This window comes from Chenopodium album, chromosome 15 (genome assembly GCF_948465745.1).
Source record: "Chenopodium album chromosome 15, dcCheAlbu1.1, whole genome shotgun sequence".
Lineage (NCBI taxonomy): Eukaryota > Viridiplantae > Streptophyta > Magnoliopsida > Caryophyllales > Amaranthaceae > Chenopodium > Chenopodium album.
In genome coordinates this window covers 14,000,152-14,022,476 of record NC_137848.1, presented here as the reverse complement: position 1 = coordinate 14,022,476, position 22,325 = coordinate 14,000,152, and the positions used below count along the sequence as shown (strand labels likewise).

General features: G+C 34.8%; 1 protein-coding gene across 2 annotated transcripts; it reads right to left on the bottom strand.

The window, feature by feature from the left end:
* Nucleotides 1-4,128: 4,128 nt before the first annotated feature.
* On the bottom strand, nucleotides 4,129-21,150 carry LOC145582991 (nuclear pore complex protein NUP155-like). 2 transcript variants are annotated; one of them, XM_081640083.1, is made up of 14 exons: nucleotides 21,028-21,134; nucleotides 20,758-20,936; nucleotides 17,169-17,338; nucleotides 15,744-15,870; nucleotides 11,403-11,665; nucleotides 9,538-11,197; nucleotides 9,246-9,458; nucleotides 8,894-9,141; nucleotides 8,418-8,820; nucleotides 7,977-8,182; nucleotides 7,401-7,749; nucleotides 5,979-6,197; nucleotides 5,552-5,877; nucleotides 4,129-4,340 (listed from the first exon to the last, which is right to left on the bottom strand). In XM_081640083.1, the coding sequence occupies exons 2-14, from the start codon at nucleotides 20,917-20,919 to the stop codon at nucleotides 4,223-4,225; spliced, it is 4,464 nt and encodes a 1,487-aa protein (XP_081496209.1). In that variant the 5' UTR covers nucleotides 20,920-20,936; nucleotides 21,028-21,134; the 3' UTR covers nucleotides 4,129-4,222. The 2 variants fall into 2 exon arrangements, with proteins under 2 accessions (XP_081496209.1, XP_081496208.1); XM_081640082.1 differs by having other exon boundaries at nucleotides 20,758-21,150.
* Between the last annotated feature and the right edge of the window lie 1,175 nt (nucleotides 21,151-22,325).

Sequence of the window (22,325 nt, the reverse complement as noted above, 5' to 3'; positions counted from 1 at the left end):
AGAAGAAGAAGAGTTGCACTATTTCACACAACACATGTTGTACGAGGAAACACTTTAGTTTGGAAAATCTAATTATGCAATTCTTGTTACACATAGGGACTACATAAGAACATTCCGAAAATAGAAATCAAATTTCTTTCGTAAATACAAAGAACTACCTATACCAAAGTCGTATAATAATTTAACCCAAAAAATTTAAATAATTAGTTTAATTTAAAACCAAAAAAACGGGAATCATGTTAAATAACAAAGAAAAAAAAGGACGTTGCTTTTCTCAATCTTAACATCAATTACCATCAGAATTGAATCGACTTGTATCATTTCTATTTGAATTTAATATGAAATATATGTGATTGTATGAAATTGATTTGTTTATCATAATAAGCTAATTATGATAGTGGGTAAACTAACAAAAATTTTAATTAAATGATTTGCCTATTCTCAGCTCGAATATGATATGACGTAAATCAAATACTTTGTTCATCACTGGGAGTCCATTCTTTTTTAATTCCTGATTTACCCACATGATCCAATTTCATACAAGTTGGCAAATGATTTAATTCAATTCCTACTACATACTAAAATAAGTGGTAAATGCTTGTAATTGTATAAGGTATTGTGATTCAGGCACATAATCCAATTTTATACAAGAAAATTATATTAGATGATTTGTCAACACAAAATCACCATAGAAAATCTCTTCAATGAATTAAAAAGGCCAAGAGTGTAAGTATTGGGCTTCTTACATTTTGCATGGGTTTGGACTGAACATTTGAAGTGTTTGTGTTGTTGGACTGTTCACGGACTAGCTCTTGTTAGCAATTAAGAAGCTTACCAATTAACAATTAAGAAGGCCAAAACTATTGCTACTTATGGTCTTACCAATAAGCAATTTAACTATATAAATTAACTTAAAATAAAAAACACGTAATTTAATATGTATATTAACAATATAAACATGTATAAATTTTAAAGCTAAGCAAGACTAGGCCCAATTCAACTTACAATTCAATAGCTTAATAGATGGGTCATAAAATCATTTTTTCTTAATTTGGTACAACAACAACAACCAAATCATTCACATAAAAAAAATAAATAAAAAAAAACCATAATTAAAATTCACCTTATAAATTATTGCTACATAAACAACAACATTATCAATCTATATATATAACAATAACGTAATATTTGTGGATGCAACAAATACTATGTCAAAATACAACAAATTAATTACACATTTACGTTAAGTGCAAAACAAAATTATTCTGATTCGCCAAATGGAGCGCGCGCAGGAGTCGAAAACTAGTATTTAATAAATGTGAAGAAAATAAACAGCATAGAGAATACAACTTTGGGGTAAAGACATGATAAAATATTTAGTAACACAATATCAATAGATAACTAGGTCTTCTAAGAAAACTAACTCATCATCACCTAGCAATTTTATTTTATTTACTATTTTTTTAACGGGATAACCTAGCAATTGAATTAACTTCATTCACTATCGCAACTTTTCGACACAGCTGCCTCATTTAAATTACCGATGTCGCCTTTCGTAATTCCCTTGAATCAAAGCATTACCAAAAAATAGATTTAAATTAGTCAAGTATGTCCGAATTTCATTCGTTTAGGCATTTTAATTTATTTGCACCCTTGTTATTATATCACTTTCCTTTAAACCTTTGTTTTTCTACTACACATTCCTTATTTATGGCTCAAAATTATTGTCCTCATCATTAAACCATAAATCCTATCACATGAACTAGCACTTCATGATCACTTATGTCAACTTCTTCATCAACCCCATTTAAAAAGTGTCAAAAACTAACCCGATTTAACCCAATCCGAAAAAACTCAAGACTATAACCACAAATTCTTAGCTACATACTAGTGCAGCTAAGTTAGCTGCACCAACCATATGTATGAACATGCAGTACTTCAAAATAAACATACATTTTTTTTCCCTTTCTTTATATCTTAACTTTCTCTACTTCTTCTTACATATATGTTAATTTCTCTCTCCTCTGTTATAATCTCATCTCAAAATTTTCTCTCTCCTCTTTTTTGTTTTTACTTTTCTTAAAAGTTAATTAAATTTCTTTCTTACCTCACTTTCCTTCAATCATTAAACTTCTTTGTTCTTCTACTTTGAGCAATTTCCAATTTTGTCACCATTGTAGCAATCTCTATCGTCATTATCATCGTCGCGGTCTGAATCAAAAGGTAATTTTGAGGTTTTTTTTATTTTTTTTTAATTTTTAATATATACATGTGGATGTTATAAAATTAATGAAATCTATCAATTTTGCACTTGTAATTCCTAATTTATCATGTTATAAACCGATAATTATTGTTATTAAGATTAAATTTAAGGTGGATATTCAAATTTTAAGAGTTAAAATAATTACAACAAACTTGTGTTTAATTTCTGTAAAAAACAATGAACATGTAGTACTTTAAATTTGAACATTTAGTACAAAATGAACATTAAGTACACTAAAATTGAACATTTAGTAAATAAAAAATGAACTTATTTTAACGATTTATTTATATATTTATATTTTTCATTAATCCTTGTATACAATGAAATTGAACCTATGTATATAAAATCATGTTCATTTTTAATATACTAAATGTTCATAATTTCTTTTGACGTGTACATAATTTACGTGTTCATTTTTATACTTGATGTTCAATTTATTTAATGTGTTCATATATTTTTATGAAACGTTCATTTTATTAGGTATGGTAAGCTATTCTATGATTACATGATAAATGTTCATTTTTTTTTATGTGTTCACTATTTTTTATTTTAATTTAATGTCCATATTTATATTACGTGTTCATTTTTTTTATTACGAAATGTTCATTTTTTTATATGTCTATAATTTTTTTTTTTACTAAATGTTCATTTTTAAGGCCGTGGTTCAACAATTATTTGATTATAGGATAATGTTATTCATTTTTAATATACTAAGTGATCATTTTTTTTATAAACATTTTCACTTTTTAGTACTAATGATTCATTTATGTACGTGTTCATTTTTTATTATTGAATGTTCATTTTATTTATGTGTTCATATTTTTTTACTAAATGTTCAGATTATAGGACGTGTTGCAGCTATGACCTATTGGACTATAACTTGTATGGAAAAAAAATGACCCAAATTTGAAAGACTTTACCTGATCGAACCGAACCCAATCTTGTGACTCAAATTGACACCTCTACCCCATTTCCATATATCTTCTTTTCAGCAAATCCACTATTTTCTTCCTTATAGCAATATAGGTCTCATATAATCAACTGTGTTTTTAGTTTTATTTTTGTCAACTAGACTTTATGGTCAAGAAAAAGCTTTCCAAACAAATGGGATTCATTACTAGGTTATGTTAATTGACTCAAATTCTCCTTGATACAGTTAGCCTAAGCCAACCTCTTAAACAAGTTGCCTAGAAAACCATGGTGGATTAAGTGTCTTTTTTTTTTAGCGAATTAAGTAAGCTATTTCCATTTCAATGTAATTGCTTGATTGTCCTATAATGGTGTGCATCTCTAGTGCATGTGTTCATTTCCTGCTTCAGATCAATGTTGTGCATCTCTAGTGCATGTGTTCATTTCCTGCTTCAGATCAATGTCCAGTGTTGTTTTCCCTTTTTGCAGATAAACTAGTGTGCTGATAAAAAGCCAACAGATTTGCTATACTTATCGATATAAGCTCGAGGAGAGCAAGGAGGTAATAAAGACATGGATTGGCTAACATGCCATACTTTTAGTACATACTTACGGGGATATGGGTAGTGAGAATAAGTGAAGCTTTATACATACAGAATTTAATTCCAAAATATGTACTTGGATTTATGCAATGACATAATCTCATCACCCAAAAATAAAAATCAGTTCTGAATAGTTAGATACAATCTGGCTTTCAGTCTTTCACTATTACAGAGTAACTAATCGAAAGAAAACTGTATTAGGACAATGGATTTTGGACCCTCACCAGTGGTTTGATTGACGTGGTGACTATATGGCATATGATGTCAAATTATTCCTTATATTAAGACGTCTAAGCGGGATGATTTAACTGAAAGCAGGAAGTACACGAAAAACTTTTGAATCATGCCTCAAAGGACTCACAAATCACAATCATCATATTTCAGAACTGTGGATCAATGCTGATACTAATACAGTACATACAACAAATTGCTTCAAAAATCAAAACCTTTAGTAGTGCTGAAAAGAATATGGACTTATTAATGATTCTTCTAATTCTCGAAATCCACGATACACTGCCTCTGTCTGGCTTTGTGGTAGTGGCAATCTTCGTACCTCAGTCATATACCTGAAATTCCAAAATTGACATGATAGATCAGAATTAATGAAGAAAGTTAGCAGTCTTGGCAAAAAATTAGTATACAAGTTTCATCTAACTGTAAGCATAATAGTTAGTAAGTAGCCTTTCACTCTATTTAGACAAGTCATGAAGTGCAGTAAAGCCTGTTATCCTAAAAGGCAAAGTCACCATATTTCTATTCGAACATCAATGTCGCTATCCAACAAGAATAAATCCCAAGATAATAAGAAACAAATAGAATACATCGAGGGAACACTAGCACCAGCTGCAAAAGGAGAATCAGTGCATTTAGTCAGGGTAAGTTCAGCACGAGTGGGTTGTGCTTACATTTCTTTTCCAAATACCCACATTCTTTGCAGGGTTTTCTTGAGCACAAGGTAAGTTTCCAATAATTTCCTTTTCTTGTGCCCAACGCCATTTGGACGTTAAAATATGCTTCAAGATTGAGCAAGATCACTACTTGTAATTGCTTATAAGAAGCCAACAAGCCACATCACTGAGTTTAGGCAATGCACAAAAAATATCACAAAAGACAAGACAATAATGCCACAAGTCTACAAGGACAGGTTCGTCAGAAGAACATTTGAATGGAGGAGAGCAAGACACAAAGAAATCAATGTTTAGGGGATAGCAAATCAGACTAAGGCCTTCCTGTAGACCAATTATGGTTGAACTAAAACTCAATAGCAACCAAACAATATTCCTAAAACAGAAATGAAATCTAATTCCAACTCTGCATAAAACCAAGGGAGGAAAAGGCTCTGGCAGTTTACAAGGAGCTTCCAAAGATGGTCAAAATCCCATTCATTCCTCACATATCTCCTCACCTTGTCACAAAGGTATCAGGTTCCAAAAATAACAAAGACCACCGGACCCACCACCCTCTAGATACCATATGGTCAAACCAAAATTCCCATGAACTTACTCAAAGCCACAATATGTAACACAACATCCAATGTCTGCCAACAGTCATTTGATAGAATAAAAATAAAAAATAAAATAAATAAAAAAAAAAAAAAAAAAAAAAAAGGATTGGTACCATCTTTCTTTTCTGAGTAGCAAGCAGACTAAGAGAAAAAAAATCACTCACAGACAAAATGTAAAAGATTATATAGAAAGAGAAGTACCTAAGTGCATGTAATCCAACTAATCCAAATTTTATAGAAAAATAAATAAAAATAAAAATAAGGAATTGCTACCTATTTGCAGCACTGGTGATCTTATCTCGGACCCCTTGGTTACCACCAGCAGTTTGATCAGGTAGGTATGTTCCTAAGATTAGCGAAGCTCCAACAGAACTTGTACCAATTGTCTGTGCAAAAATAGACATAGCCCATTCTCGAAGCACCACTAGAACTGAACGAAGAAGCCGTAGCTTGAGCATTGGTGATGTTAAAATTGCTCCATTAGATAGCAAGTGATCATAAGTGTTAAGGACAGGCTCTGCAGCACCTTTGCAGGCACCAAGGAGAGCTCGTGGAATCTCATCATCTCCAACACACTCAACTCCAGAAGTAGATCTCTCCTGAGAAACAAAACAGAAGTTCAAATTAGTTGATCCACAGCTTCAAAAATAAAGTTATTGTAAGCGACATTACTAAAGGTCATTCATGTAAACATCAATACCAGTGCAGCCTTCTCCAAATGGAGACATAATGTATCTAACGGCAACATAGCTCCATCTCCAGGATATAGACGAGGACCAACCCTCTTCAAAACTGAAGAAGCTTCGGCTATACCACCCCTTGAAAGAGACTGGTCAATAAGTCTGGCCCAAGTTTCTCTAATAATATTGTTGTCAGTATCACCAGAATAGCTTGCAAAATACAACATTTCAAGACAAACCTGTGGATCAAATACAGAGCCAAAACAACTTAAGATTGAATAACAAAGCATAAAGGAGAGAAATTAAGTTATGCAGTAAAATTTCCAAAATGTCTTTAAAAAGAAAGACATTTCGATTTGAATCAAAGAAAAATGCTACTCCATTGCCCCCCAATTTATTGCTTGATGAAGAAACTTTGAAATAAATAAGTAAACTTTCACCTCAAAGTTTAAGCAAAGGATCAAATTGGCATTAAGGATAAGGATTTAAGAACATTCAAAATCATAATTTAGCCAGAAAATTATAGCTTATGGTTAGTAGTTAATATGAACAAATCAGATGCATTTTCGAATATTTTACTGAAGGGGTGGTCAGGAGAAATGGAGAATCTCAGGATATACTTGCTCCTGAAAATTCTACACCAGTTTGATATTGCCAAGAAAGAAGCCCCACAAGATTCTTAACATACTTCTCTAACAGTTCTTCCAACAACAGCATGCAATCTTAGGTTTTTTATTTTACTCAAATTGATTCTAAATTTGAAGAATCCCTCCCCCATCAAAGCGGAATTTCGTCATAAAAATTGTGTAACCCTAGAAATAAAAAGTACTTGAGTGGATACAATATTATGTTAAGAAATTTAGAAAAATTGCTCCACCTAAACAATTAATCGAGCCCTACACTATAGTACTATACCAAAGAAGAAAAATAACAGTGAAGAGACCACAGGAATGATTTTCCAATGCTAACATTACTTAAGAGAGCACAACTACTTTTTTCAGTTTTTTGTGCATGGTGGCAAGCTATGCCATAAGACATCAAATTCCAAAGGAAATATCTTAACCACTTTTCTTTGAGAGCAATATAATATAACTTCAAAAACTCAAACCTCTTCCAATTTCCAAAACAGAAAATCTTAAAAACATATCCCTAAACAAAGTATTCCTCACAACTACTTATCAACTATCAGTCGCATCAAGAACCTTTAATGAAAACAAGTGTCAAGTATCTAAAAACTATACTTCTCACGGCACCCATGTATGCATAGCATATCCAACAACAAAAAATTGTGGCAGCTTTCAAGAGATAACCATGCTTCCCAATCATATATAGAAAGGTAGAATGAAACATACTCCAAGACAAGCACTATGTATTAAATTCTATATGTTCAGGGGAGGGAAGAGGGGGGGAGTATCAGCAAATGAGAGAGAGGAGAGATCTACCTCCCAAAGTTCATAAGGAACAGCATAGTCATTATACAGCTGAGTGATACTCTTCAATTCTAATGATAACTCTTTCACCTTCTCCCTCATGGAGCTGGCCAAATTAACTTCACGTCTTTCAGGAGTCTCTTCATTCTCACCAGACTCTGATGTTCCAGTGCGTGATTCTAACCGTGAGGCAATAGCCTCCAGTTCTTCTCTGATCTTTATCTGAAAACGCACTACAGCAAGCTTTCCCTCAAGTAAATCAAGCAATCCATCATCATAGACACCTTTCGCAGAACTCGCATAACCATCACTATTGCTTGCATTTTTTGCTTGTAAAACAGCATTATTTAAGTACTGACACCTGAAATGACAATGTGCAAAAACTAATCATGTATACTTTGATTGGCATATCAAGAAATAGTAAGCAATCAAGAAAAGATAATGTTATGGTAGTAGAATGGCTAGAGCCTCCTCTTCTTTATGTCATCCCGCTCTACAGGGTCCAACAAAGGATGTTTTGTTTGGTTTTATTTTTAAAGTTGTTTAATGGGAGAGGTATGTGTTAAAATACAGAATTAGAGCACTAACCTCTGCTCCAAGCTGGGGACATCTCTATCCTCTATGGAACGCCTTTCTGCCAGCTTCAACAACACATGAGCTGCAAGCAAATGCTGGCGTTTCATGATGTAATAACGTGCCAGGAGATCTAGATATTTGGCTTGATTGAAAGAATTACGGACACCCATATGACCCATTGCTGAAGTAGGGTATGTAGTTGATGAAGCAGCACGTACCTGTAAGTTAGAAGACCGCACCCACTACCCGTGAAAAAAATATATATATAGGAATAAGAATATTAAAAACTGAAGTAAAAGATCACACCCACTGTACATTGTCATACAACAAAGAAGAAGATCAAACTAAATGATTAAAGGTTCAAAAATTATCCATTGAAGGCAATACCAAAAGCAGGAATTGGCACCAAGAAAAACCGAGGAACAAATATGACAGTAGAAGTCTCAAATGTACCTCATCTTTGTGTTCAGAGGCAGCATGCTGCAAAAAAGGAACCAAATCAGGACCTCCGAATTCCAAAAGCTCATTCTCCAGACCCAGATCAACCATAGTTCGGTAGAGATACTCATGAAATATTCTATCAGATGACTGGACAGCGAGCTGAACAATTTGACATATATACTTCTTTCTAGAGGACTGATCAAGAACAGATCTTGCAGATGCAGATTTAGTGGGAGAACCAAATGCTTCTCCTTTCAGGTTACGCAAAGCACCAGTAACAATTTCATAGCATTGTTCACGCTGAGCACGAGCACGTTCTCGAATTGCTGGATCTATTTGATCATTAGATGCATTTCCAGCAGGATCAAGAACCTGAGCCTTTTGCAAAGGCAAGTGTACAACAGCTTCATAGAATCTGCAACTCCTTGATTGTTAGCAAGTACACTTGACTAAGACACATACGGAATAGAATTTTGGTATAAGCTTACCTCAGGTCCTCAAATCTTTTACATATTGTGCGCAAGTCTGCAGACTCGGGGACCTGACTCAAAAAATTAAAGGCCTCCCTAGCAAGAGCTTCCCTCTCTTCAGCATCAGAAGATATAGCAGCTCTCTCAAGACATTCCACAGCTAAGTAAAATTTATGATCAGACTCCTTATAGTAACTTGAGCAACCTTCCCGCAGTTTCCCACTAATATCATCTACAGTCCCCCTACCATCACGACCAGTATAATACTGTGGGAATAGAGCAGCAAAAGAACAAGATTAATTAATGCAGAAGGAAGACACAACAAAACTGAGTTGGTACTCATTTTTTAATGTCCCACAAGCCGTATTACCTCCATCAAGGCAGAGACGAGCCTAGTTGGTAGCATATCACCTTCCTCAGAGCAAACAAGCTGATGAAAAGTCATTTGAGTTAATGCACGCCTTAAGTCAGCGTCAAAACCTTGAATTAACCGTGACACGTGATGCAATGAAAGCAGTTGTAGCAGAAAAAGAGCTTCACTGGATCTGAGCAGCAGCTGCCGAAGGCATTCTATTGCTCTTACCTGCAGGGTACAGGAAAAAAAAAACTCAGATAAGAATCATTATTTTATGGTTATAAAGGGAAAAACAGCAAAAGCAGACCTCCTCAGCAGCAAGTTCTGCAGAATTGTAAGGTAGCCGCTGTCTTCTATTAGATGCAAGTCCATCAGCAGACTCCATATTACGAGAATAACCCCCAAATAAATGTCCTGTCATGCTTCTGTCACCACCCCCTAGCGTTGAACCACTTGAATATAAAATCGAGCCTGTCAAATCCCCAAGGCCAGCAACACGTGCATACATTCCTCTCCTTTGATTCTTACGTAATCTAAAAAATTTCTCTAAGGAACGGATTTTGTTTTCAAGAACTTGCATAGCTGAAACAGATAGTCTGCACACTATAACACCATTTTCAGATTGATCAGAGTCAGAACCACCTTTTATAACCATAACAGGAAGCTCCCACAGTGGAAAAAGCAACCTTGCCGTGCACAAGCACAACCCTTCATAGGCACCTGAAAATACAGGCTCAGCCTCCTGAACTACCTGCCCCATACTAAACCCACCAGCAGCTGTTCTTGTGTTTGACAATGCATTACTACCTTCTAGTTGGGGCATTCCCACAAATCTAGGGTCCTCATATGCCTCAGCAGCTTTTTCAGTAATAATATTGCCTGTAATATTTTCTGTATCAACTATTTTTGCAGCCAGCATCAAGCACATTGCAGCAGCTTCTCCTGCCCCAAAACGATTGAAAAAGTCTTCTAAAACTGCTCTTGGTGAGTTGGATTCCAGCAACCTTCTAAGGATGTCAACTGGCCTATTAAAAACTAACTCCATCATGCCCATGGTACTGAATACAACAATCCGCCTCCTTGGTAAAATATGCTGAGTCGAAAGGTCACCTCTAGCCCATAATTTTGCAGACGCTTTCTCCAGCGACTCACCTGAGCTACCCAAACCAAAGAACTCAACTTCTGAATAAAGAGACTGTACCATTAATGCAGTGTCTGGTAAGGGTAAAACATCTGCTACAAACAACATTCTGCCTTCTACAGGCAGAGAAGAAACAGTTTCCCGCAAAGCACGAGAACTCCTGACACTAGTCGCCATATTCCCTGAAGGGGAAGACTGAGCAGTGTAATCTTTGCAAACAATAAGAAGAGAGGATGCATTTGGAGGTGAGGAATCAGAAAGCACAAGAGTTCCAGCAGAATGATATGCTGTTTCAACTTTCAGAGAGAGATCCTCACTCTGAGCATGACCAATAAGAGGAACAGAGCCAAAACCAAGTGCACCAGTGACCCCCAGAGGAGGAGAAGGTCTGATTGAAACAAATTTCAAACAACTTGGCCTATGATGGTTATCAGAATATTCATGCAGACCTCCAACTGAACCATTAAACCCACAAGAACCAGTAGAAAAGTACATTCTTCTCCCATCAGATAATACAGCAACGAGGTGAAGAGATTTTGACTCTAATGAAGATAAAGGTGAAATGCAAACTATAGAGGGTTTTGCAGATCCACTGGTAGCTCTTGCCCCTGTTGACTGTCTACCTCCATAATTTGGGTCCCTCTGATTTATAAAGTTCCTTTCCTCTGCCACTTTTTTGAGAGGTCCTTCTCCATTTGAACCCAACTCAAAAACTTGAAGTTTCATAGCTTCAGTTCTTGCATAGAATATGTGCCTTTCATTGTCAAAAACCATCTCAACAATTGGATCAACGGCTCCAAATTTAAAGACATTTGGCACAACCCATCTGGACAGATACAAAAGCAGAGTATAAGCAAAAAAAATATTCTTTAGATCATGGGATGGCTTCGGTTCAACATTAAAGTGATTAAACAATAAACATGGGGAATAAGAGTATATAAATCATAGATTAACATCAAAGGACATAGCAGGTTGTACAGAAAACATTATGACGAAGTTTTATCCAGCAAGACCAGATAGATGATTTGTACCTCGAAAGGACGCTACCAAGACCTGAAGTAAGGCATACTTTACGGCAACGTTTTTGCCAACCAGATCCTGTTGTGTATAACAGCTCATAAATGTTACCATCACGGCCAGCTAAGAAAATACGACCTTTATCAGTGCACGTAATACAAGTCATTGTGACTCCCTCAGATGGAATTGTATATTCAGAAAGTGGCTGTAAAGAGAGCTCCGCATATGGATCAGTTCCATCAGCTGTTCCTGAACAGCAAACTCCTACAAGAATTAACTGAAATCTTATCTTGTTAGCAACCAGCAGCACCCAAAAGAATACAAGGGAAACATCAAATTAAAGGCCAAAAGAAGTAAACGTATACATGGAAAGTAAGAGACTCCATTAGGCACATTATTTTAACATCAAATAGACGATTGTACATTTAATAATTTATCCAATAAGAGGTGAAACATAATTTTTTTTTTCTTATATTTCTAATAGAACTCCTATTCAAGCTTTAATGAAATAATCTCCTCATTTACAAGGATGAAATGGCCACTTTTTTAAAAGTTGCATTTATATGACTTAAGTACCAGACTTTAGAAGTGAGCTATAGCAATAACAAAAATCACAAATGGGCATAGCTTTCTCTGGTGATTTATATGATCTTCCTTGTTATAGGCTGAAGTATCGTAATGACAGTAATGACACTTCCAGGTCACCTTTCCACTTACCAAGTTCTCACTTTTTATCAAGACAAGAGAATGTTGGCTAAATGAAAAATTAAAATCTCACGCTTATGCAAACTAAAAAGTGAATTCATCAAAGTAAAGAGATTGTATAAAAAAAATTAAAAAATAAATTAAAAAAAACACACACACTTTATTTTGTACCAAAGATGCATGAAAAAATGTTGAAATTCAAAAGGTGGGTGAAGACAATACTTCGTATGTAATATTTCTTTTCAACCAAGCAACAAATGGAATAGTTCTAGAGTTCATAAATTCATTAAACAGCTCTAAGGGAGCACATATAAAGAGATAGAAAGTAAAACTGCTTACAGATCATTGGAAAGAATGTAGAAAATAAAGTAACTTTTTCAATCTCTTTCTTTCGTTGCAGAACAAGAGAACTTATAGCATAAAACCCCATCACATCAACACATGTAAAAATGGATTTAAACAAGAAATATGTATCTATTTGGTTGAATTAATGCAACTACTAAGAAATAGTAAGATCCATTATCGGACCTTCATCTTATTACAATTACAATATTACATACTAAACGAAAAGTTACTAATCAAGGAAAAGCAAGAACACATTCCAAAATAGTCAAGATACCTGTGGTAGGCTCAAATTCTTTTGGTACCTTGTACTCAGTGTTTGAAAAAGCGCGCCTAAGGCGCTGAGGCGATCAAGGGTGAGCGCTTAATTAGGTTTGGGCAAGGCGGTTTGGGTTAGGCACACATGAGGCAAACTTCAGCCAAAATATTTTAACTGCCCATATACTGCGCCTCACTTCAAAGAGGCGCACTGCGCAGCAGAACCCCTCTCGCCTCAGTGCGCCTTGAGCTTTTTTATACATTGCTTGTACTACAGCTAAAAGGAATGGTCCTTAAACATGAAGAGTGATTTTCAAGGGCCTCTCAGTATCATTGTCGAATTTAATTATTAATTGAGAATCAGATCAGCGTTTCAAAATGTTATATGTAAAAAGCAGAATAATGAATTAAAAATCAATTATGCTAACCTTCCTTCTGTTGAACCACCCCCAGCGCTGGTTCCCATCACTGTAACCCCAACCCAGCTCCACCACCATCACCCCATCCTAGCCGACCACCCTAGACCGACGAAACCAGCCAGCAGACCACCCTTCTCCGTCGAAACCAGCCCAACCATACCCCAACCTCAGCCCCGATTTGGTTTCTGGGTATGGGTTTGGGTTCAGTGAGGGTGAGAGTAAGGCAATTTATGGGTTTGGGTATGGATGTGGGTTGGGGTTTCGGCGGTTTTGCATAGGGGAGAGGAGTTCGGCGACGATGGTGGGGGTGATGTTGCTGTTGTCGGTTGGCTGGTTTGGGTTGGGGTTACGGTGGTCCGACGACAATTTTGGCGGTTCGTCGACGGTTTTGGGGGCTGGGTATGGATAACGGCAGTGGGAACCAGCGCTGGTGGTAGGGGTGGTGGTTGGGTTGGGATTTTAGGGTTTTACTTTTTTTTTTTTAACTTTTCATTTTTAAAATTTCTCTTTTTTTAAGGAAAAATGGTCATTAATAATACAACCTTTGGGTCGTTTTTTTTTTTTAAATAATACAACCTTTTGATTATTTCTGAATATTACAACCTTTAAAGGTCTTAATTTTAAAAAAGACATAACCGGATGCAACCGGATAAACAAGTTAATCATGCCACGTGTCGTTATAAGTGGCTTAAATAAGTTTTTTTTTTCTCTCTCCTTCCCTAAACTCCACCACTGCACCACCCCCTCTCTCCATCCCCACCACCACTGCACCACTCGCTCTCATTTCCACCACCAGAACCACCCCTCCCCCACCCCTTCCCAACCATCGCTGCTAACCCCCACTACTAGGCCAAAACTCCCTCATAACCCACCAACCATCCTCGATTTCAACCCCACCCTTCTGCAGCCCCAATTCCACCCTTCCCGACCACTGCAGCCAACCACCACCACCAAAAACTCCCACACACCCACCAACAAGCCGAAAAGCCGGAATTCCGTACCTGACGAACCACAACTCCCTTCTCCCTCACGAACAGCAGCGAGAGCAACTGTTCCCTCTCCTCGCACCAACAATACCAACCCCGCATCACCAATTCCCCAATTGCACACCAAATCATAGCCAACGCCACCAAATAGCACCAATCCGCCACCCCCATTCAGCAATTAAATCAACATCAATTGGTAATCCAAATCAAATCAACATCAATAACAATCGCAAATCAACACCAGTAGCAACAATCGCAAATCAACATCAATTGGAGGGGGAAAGAGAAAGGAAGAAAGCAGCGAGGTGGTGGGTTTTTTCGAGGTTTTGACAAAGAGGTGAAAGTGGCGAGCTTGCGGGGGCACGACAGGGGATGCGAGGAAGGAAGATGGGCTGGGCGGGGGATGCGGGAAAGGGAAAGGGAGGTGGGCAGGGGAGGGGAAGGGTGGCCAGAAAAGGAGGTGCAGCGGGGAGGGGAAGGTGGCTAGAAGTCTGGTCGTATGGAGGGGGAAAGAGAAAGGACGAAGAAAGAGAAAAGGGAAAAAAAGTCACCAATTATATGACGACACGCCCAACCTATTTAACCAGTTACAAGTCTTTTGTCTTGTTTAAAATTGAGACCCCTTACTGGTTGTAAACTTGTAATATTCAAGTATAATTCAAAGGTTGTACTCCCTTTGTTTTTGAATACTTGCTCCATTTCTCTATGCGCAGAGTTTTAGGAGAAATTAATAAAAAAATAAAAAAAGCAAAAGTAGTTGAGAGAATTGGAGGAGAGAGAACATGAAATTAATAAAATATTATTTATGTTGGGTCCACTTATTGAGAGAAATAAATTAAATATTGTAAAAAATTTCTAAATAAGGAAATGGAGCAAGTATTTAAAAACAGCCATAAAGGAAAGTGGAGCAAGTATTTAAAAACGGGGGGGAGTATTAGTTTTAAAAATGGGCCAAAGGTTTTATTATTCTTGGCAATTTTTCCTTTTTTAATCCAATAGATGATTGACACATGTATAGTGTAGAACCCACTTAACGGTTTTTTTGGATGGCAAAGTTAAGTGGTGGTGAAACCAATTTTTTGTTTTTGTGTTTTTTTTTTTATAATAGATAACCCAGCTGACCACTTCAAGTTCCATCCAATCAATAAAATGCCAAAAAAAGATTTAGCATGTTTCACATCCAAGTAACAGAAAATCAGACAGTAATATGGGAGTGAAAGGAAAGAAAAGTATATCAAGAACAAGCGAGTTGTCAAGTGGCATATGCAAAATGTTGTTTAAGTTGATGCTTGGTAAGAGATCTAACTAATGAAAGGTTAAAACCAATATATCATCTTAAAGTAGTCCTCCCTCTTTTTTTTTAATTCATTGTTCCACTTTCACTTTTGCACTGTTTACATGTCATACTTTTACCATCTTTTCAACTAATAGATAAAAGTAAATATAAGGTAAATTATTATTTGATTTGTCTCCATATAAGAATAAGAATTATCAAATTTTCATAATTTATAATAATAGCCTTATAAGAGTTAGAGATAACTATAATAGCCAAAGTCATTCATTGACAAACATGAAAGTCAAAATGGAACATTTATTAAAACCGGAGGGAGTATTATCTGGATGATTGCACAAAAAATTCAAATACCTCAGCAGGTGTAGCCAACACCAAAAGATGCTGTATAGCTTCAACAAAAACGCCAGGTTTAGATTTAGCTAGGCCCACAGCACATATAGCTTGCTCCTCTCCACTGTACTCAGGACACTGCCCATCCCTACACATAGATTACAATGAGATTAAATAAGACTAGTTACTCAAAGGCAGAAATCAAACATCAAGGCAGATAGAACATGCAATCTTCAGAAAATGAAATGACTAACAGATTTAGTCAGTTTTACAAAACACACTGTATATTCTTATTCTCTTTGATGTTATACAATTCATGCAGTTCCTTTTTCCGATAAAAAAAAATTCTCTCAAAACCTAAGATTCACACAGGATGATTGTGGGGGTGGTGTACATAACCAGTGGTTGTGTAAAAGACTAAATAGGCAAACAAAAAAAAATCATTCCCTTCCTCAACCCCCATCCCCCATATAAAAATATAAAATAAAACTAGAATTAAAAAAGAACAATAAAACATAGCTATTTTCTCTTTTCTTTCAGAAAAAAAAAAAAAAAAAAAAAAAAAAAAAAAAAAAACATAGCTATTTTCTCCTCATCACTAAACAACAGGCCAGATTATTTTAAATTTACTAACCTAAACTTTGTGCATTCATATGCCCTTTAATGATATGGTTAACTAAGATTTCAATACAGACTACATTGGTACGATGGAGATATATAAAATTAAAAAGCGAGGGAAGTCTAAAAAATGAACCCCCCACCCCCACTTTGTCTTCCTCTCTCAAATTCTTTAAGAAACAGAAGGTCTATGCTCTAATATTTTCTTTTCTCAAATTAATGTTTTGATTTTTAGATCTAGGGTTTAATATTACTATAGTGCGAATTTAAGACTTTGTGCCAGTTCATTTTCATACCACTCCTCTTTTTTCTCTAGTGGCTTTGTGGTCTCCTAGACAAAGTGTCCAATCACAAGCCAAAAAACTGGCACAGATTACATGCCTGAATAGGGTCGTGTCATGTCAACCCGAGTACGAAGCCAAAACAACTGTGACGAAGTAACATAGTATATCAGTAAACAGTATAGCCATTGTTAAGATACAAACCAACACACAAAGTCACAAACCATACCATGATTGAAGGCAAGTGCAAAAAAAAGGTCGAAAAAGAAAATTACTGACAATGAAGACTGAACCCAGCACATGGCCAATAAAAACTCATATAGATCAGATTAACACTAAGCCAAGCTTGCAATTTGTTAATGTTGAATATAGCAATTTCAAATAAACAATTAATAATCAAAATAATAATTAATAAAAGTATCCATGAAAGTGATGGAAACCCCACCCCCTGTGCATTCTCCATGCCAATCATTTTGTTCTTCTAGGTAGCCTCAAATTAAAAAAGAAGTATCATGAAAAGATGCAAAATATTTATCAATGCAATTACCACTTGTCAAAACGCCAAAGAAATAGAGAGTTATCAACTGATGCCCATGCCCTACGTATCTCAGGAAAAATTCCGCATAGAGCAGTTCCTTCACCACCAGCAGCATTATATCTCTCCACAAGAACATTAGGTAACTCCCAGCTATCTACCACTTCAACTAATGGAGGCCACTGCAATGTAAATAAGCATCCATAAGTTTGGATTATTCATTTTAGACCCAAAAAAAAAAAAAAAAACAATCAAGAATCGAATGTCGTACTTTAATCGAAATTCTACAAAACACAAGTAAACTTGCAGCAGACAATAAAATCACCTTACACAAATCCCAATTCTCGATGTGAACTGGACCTGTTAATCATTATAGTGATTTATGGAACCTTAACAGACCCACAAATGTTTTGGTCAAATTAAAAGTTCCCCAACTTTCTATTGGCAAGAGATTAGCAACATGTTCTAAACACTTTAATCTTAGCATAAAAATTAATCACAATATTCACAACATTACCCTAGAAATTACAACTAAATAGATAGAACATGTGCCTATGTTACCTAACCAATTATCTGCTACAAAGTCTAGTCCAGGTAATTTGTACTCTAGATGCCTTGTGAGAAGGCATTGTTGTAGATAAGAAGTCTACATCCACAAAAGCCCACCAAAATCAATTTTTTCCATGCTTATCTACAATTCCTCCCTACATCATACAACATTCTTTCAGCCATTCAGGGAATGGTTATCTTCAGATCATCATTAATCAATGATCTGGTTTCCAGCAAAATAAGCACCACTCTGAGATCTAAGTACAATCCAGTGTGCTCATTCTGCTCAGCAGTCCCCTGATACAGGATTAACGTGGACTAAATATTAGTTATTTTATTAGTCATTTTAATTTTTAGGCTTGGATTATTTTACAAATTAAATCAAACTCAGGTAAATTATCTATAAATCCTAAGTTTTGGATATAGTGGGTTGAAAATAGATAGAGATAGGATTTTATTTTCAAATAAACTCTTTAATAATTAGGTTTGTTTAGTTTTTTAATGTTTAGTTATTTAATTATTTTAGGAATGTTCTAGAAATATAATTTTCCCTATATAAAGGGATTAAGTTGTAAGTTCTCATATTTTCAGATTAAATCAATAAAAGTTCTTTTGTTTGTTTTAGTTTAAAACAATTGTTTTATTAACCTGGTGATTAAAATCATTAAGCTTGTCTAAGTGCATTAATTAGTGGATGACATGGCCTACAAACTACAGTAATCAACTTATGTTCTTGTTTAATACTTGGTGGTTCCTTTACTGAATAAGGCTTAAATTTATCCTTGTGTGCATATGATTCTTTCAACCATACACATTATCCCCCAAACTATACAAAAATACATAATGTATTCAAATTCTAGGTGTGGGACATTCAAATGGCGGTATTATGGATCATATTGTGCATTACTCTAATGCTAGAAACCTTGATGGAGAAGTGGCGAGAAGTCTTAAGCAATTATAAAATTAAATAGCACAGAAACTATTGTAGACCCTATAAAGGTGTGGGAGATAAAGCTATCCTAGGACCATAAGCTAGAGGTGAAAAAAATGAGGATTGTCAGGTGAGCAATCATACCAAAAGAGATAAAAGTCAAAATTGAAGTGATAAAAGATATGATTGGAATAGCAAATACTGAATAAGATGCCAGAAACAAGAATTGAATAATTTCGAAACAAAACGAGAAGACACCAAAGAATAAGATATTTTCACAATATATAGGATAAATCAATAGTCTGAAGGTCCAATAATTATATGAGGTGAAATTTTAAGAGAGGAACTGATACTTTTAAAGCTCGAGGAAGAAGATCAATTGATAATAAGCAGCAACATTTAAAAACTGAGGTAGTTAGCTGAAAGTTAGAGAACCTTTTCCTGTTCACTCAGGATAGACTTTTTTTTGCAATAGACAATTACCCTGTGATTTAACAACAAACATGGAAACCACTGGCCCATAATTTAAAAAAGGATTGACCCAAGGTTTACATAAACTTTCCATCACAAAATTATTAATAATATTGACATAGAAAAGCCTTCCAGCTCCTCATTTAAGTTGTTCATGCTCTAATTTTGATGAAATATCTTGAATCTGATGAAATTCTTTTCGGAATTCCAAAATTTGATTCCCAAAGATACAAGTATAGGGAAAGAGCAAGCAGAATGAAAGATACTTTCAAAATGCTTAGGGGTAAAGGGATAAAAATCTGGGCCAGATAAAATCACTGAATTAGTGTCTATGTTAACAAAGCCAAGTGAAGCTAGGCCCTACACCTGAATAAAATTACAAGTTAGCATGATCTTTAGATTGTCCAGGTTTCTTCACATTATCTATGCTGTTAGATAGGTCCCAAGTCTACTATGTAGTATTGTATATAAAATTAAACAGCACAATAAAGTGAAAGAATAACTTTCAAATAATTACACGTGTAAATATTTTCTTCATTTTTTAAGAAAAAGGCCACTTATAATACCCAAAAAAAAGTAAGACTGTAAAATGTATTAGTCATATAACTTTCTCTATTGTTAGCTGATTCTTACCAAACAAATGTTCAAAAAATTAGTCTCTATGTTCACATAGCCTAGTCCCCATGCTTATCCTACCCTCACAACAAATTTGTGGATTTGCATGATCTTCTCCAAATTGTTCAGGTTTCCTAGGTCTACTAAGTTTCTCGTTTGCTAAAAAATAGAAAAGTGAAAATTGTTATTGCCTTAATGTGGGTTGTGCTTATTATTCTTATCAAATCATGTGAAGATCATCAAATTTTGTGACGCGAGAAGTACCTAATATGTCGGATATTATCTTGATAGTAAGATTTATAATTTCGGGGCGAAAAAATACAATCTTTCAAGACGATTACATATGATACTGACATTTTTTTCTTCAATTTCTTAAATACAAATCAACCAAATGTCCTTAGGGCTTGTTTGTCATCATTTTTTTATCTAAGTTTAAAAAAAAAAACAAAAACAAAAACAGGATACCAGAAAAAGTTTTTTCCACTTTTTTGTTGCCAGTTTTCAAAATTAATATGATTTTGATAAGTTTGAACAATTGTTTCATCATATGACATACTCGTATAAAGTGATACCAAACGGACCCTTGCATTTCCACTGTCTCGTTTCTTTACCTTTTCTCATCATTCACTTCTTCCAAAAAAATAATGGGTAATGAATCAATTTGACATGAAAACAAAATCAATGTTCAAACATAATTTCCTCATTAACACTTAAAACACAATTCCAAACAAAAAATTATAATAAATTGCTCGAAATTAAGCACAAACTACATTCAAATAGAAAATGTAAATAAGCAAGAGCAAAAAAAAATTAATTGGGTTAACTCAATATTTTCAAATTAAATTCACTTGAAAATAAACCCAATCAATTGGTTCAAATTAAATTCCCTTCAAAGCAAAACCCAATTAATCTTATCTTATTCCCTAAAAAATTAATTGGGTTTACTCAATACTCAATTAACCAAGAAAAAAACACAAAAAACTAAAACCCCAGAAAAACTTAAAAACCCAATTCACAATTAACAATTGACAATACCTCTTTAGGGTGAGTAGTGTAAGGGTGACTAGCATATCTTGCAGCATCCAAAGCTTCATCGAGGTCGATACGAGTAGAGACGTCACGGCTAATGCGGTCACTGACGACAAGACCAGCATGAGTGACATCTCGCAAAGCAATTTCTTCATCAGTTGACATCATTCTACTTCACCCTCACCCTTTGGAAAACCCAGAAATTGGTTGGTTTTAGAGAGAGAATGAGAGGGAATAGGAGAGAGAAAATGTGGGAGGGTGCATTGAAGGTTTTACCTTGGTTGAGTAATGGAGTTGGGCGCCGAATGCCGATAGTTTGGAGTGAGGGCGAAGAGAGTGCGGAGAAAGTGTGTGAAAATTGGGGGGAAACCGCGCTGAAAAACCCCCCAAAGTTTTGTGTTTTTAGGGTGTGAGAAGATTTAGAATTTTAGACTTTGTAACATTTGGAGGTAACTTCTATAGTCTATGAGTGATGAGTCTATGGTATTTTTGTTTTCTCGGTTTAAAAATAATTGACACTAATTATTTGCCCGAGCAACGCTCGAAAATTCACATGAAAAAATTATATTTATATATTAAATAGTATTATAAGTTTGTGTTTGTTTATAAATTGTGTATATTTTTAATATTTTATTTATTTAAATTTGTTGTTATTGTTCTATTATTTAGGTTGTATATTATTTTTTTTTTTTTGGAAATAAGGTTGTATATTCTTTTTGTTTTCATTAATTATCTTTTTATTTTCTAAGGAAAATAATAATAAAAAATATAAAAAATTTGACGGGAATTTTTTTTAATATAAACGTGACATGTGTACTTCTAGAATATTCTTGGTGATTACTTTAGTATATAGTATTGATAGTAGTAATTTAAAATTTGTTATTTTCTGTTTTCTCGGTTTTTGAATAATTGACATAGTAGTAATTTAAAAATTGTTATATACCCTCGGGTGTTTGGTTCATTCAAGGTATTATTTGCTCATTTCAGTGATTATTGCTCATTTTATCACCAATTGAGCAAACAAATATCTTTGGTTGTACCATACACCCGGATGTGTATAACAACCTCTCGTAGTAATTAATCTTGAGACACAATGCACTAGTTTGAATTATATGATTAAATGTAACTTAAAGTATATTTGATATTGTGATTTTTTTATTAATACCTAATTTTACATTACTAAAAAATTTGGGTCGAAATTAGTATATAAATAGTGAAAAAAGTTGATCATGTTTTTTTTTTTTTGGAAAGGAAAACGTGTTAATTATTTAGGATCGAATGGAGTATGAAAAAGGCGAAAAGTGCTTGGAGATAGTAAGATGGTAGACATTGAAATCAAGCACATCTTGTTGGATATCCTAAATTGTAACTATTTAAACTATGTTAATGTTTGTTATGGTTCCCAGATCTCAAGTCAGCAAAGCTCATGAACCGGCAATATTAGTCAAGAGATTTGACCTGATTGAATCCCCTTGTTTATTTGTTGACCAAATAATTGGTAAAACAACAAGAGGGTTATTTCTAATTAATTTGAGGTTTTAATTGAGTTTGAGAACATATCTTACCAAGTGAAA

Bases quoted from the DNA above. Each gene is read 5' to 3' on its own strand.
- LOC145582991 (XM_081640082.1), bottom strand. From the start codon at position 20,919: ATGATGTCAACTGATGAAGAAATTGCTTTGCGAGATGTCACTCATGCT. The intron at 9,459-9,537 runs GTCTGCTTTTGC...TGTACCCTGCAG, and splicing joins CAGAACTTGCTGCTGAGGAG to GTAAGAGCAATAGAATGCCT. The intron at 6,198-7,400 runs GTAGATCTCTCC...TTTGATCCACAG, and splicing joins TTCCTTATGAACTTTGGGAG to GTTTGTCTTGAAATGTTGTA.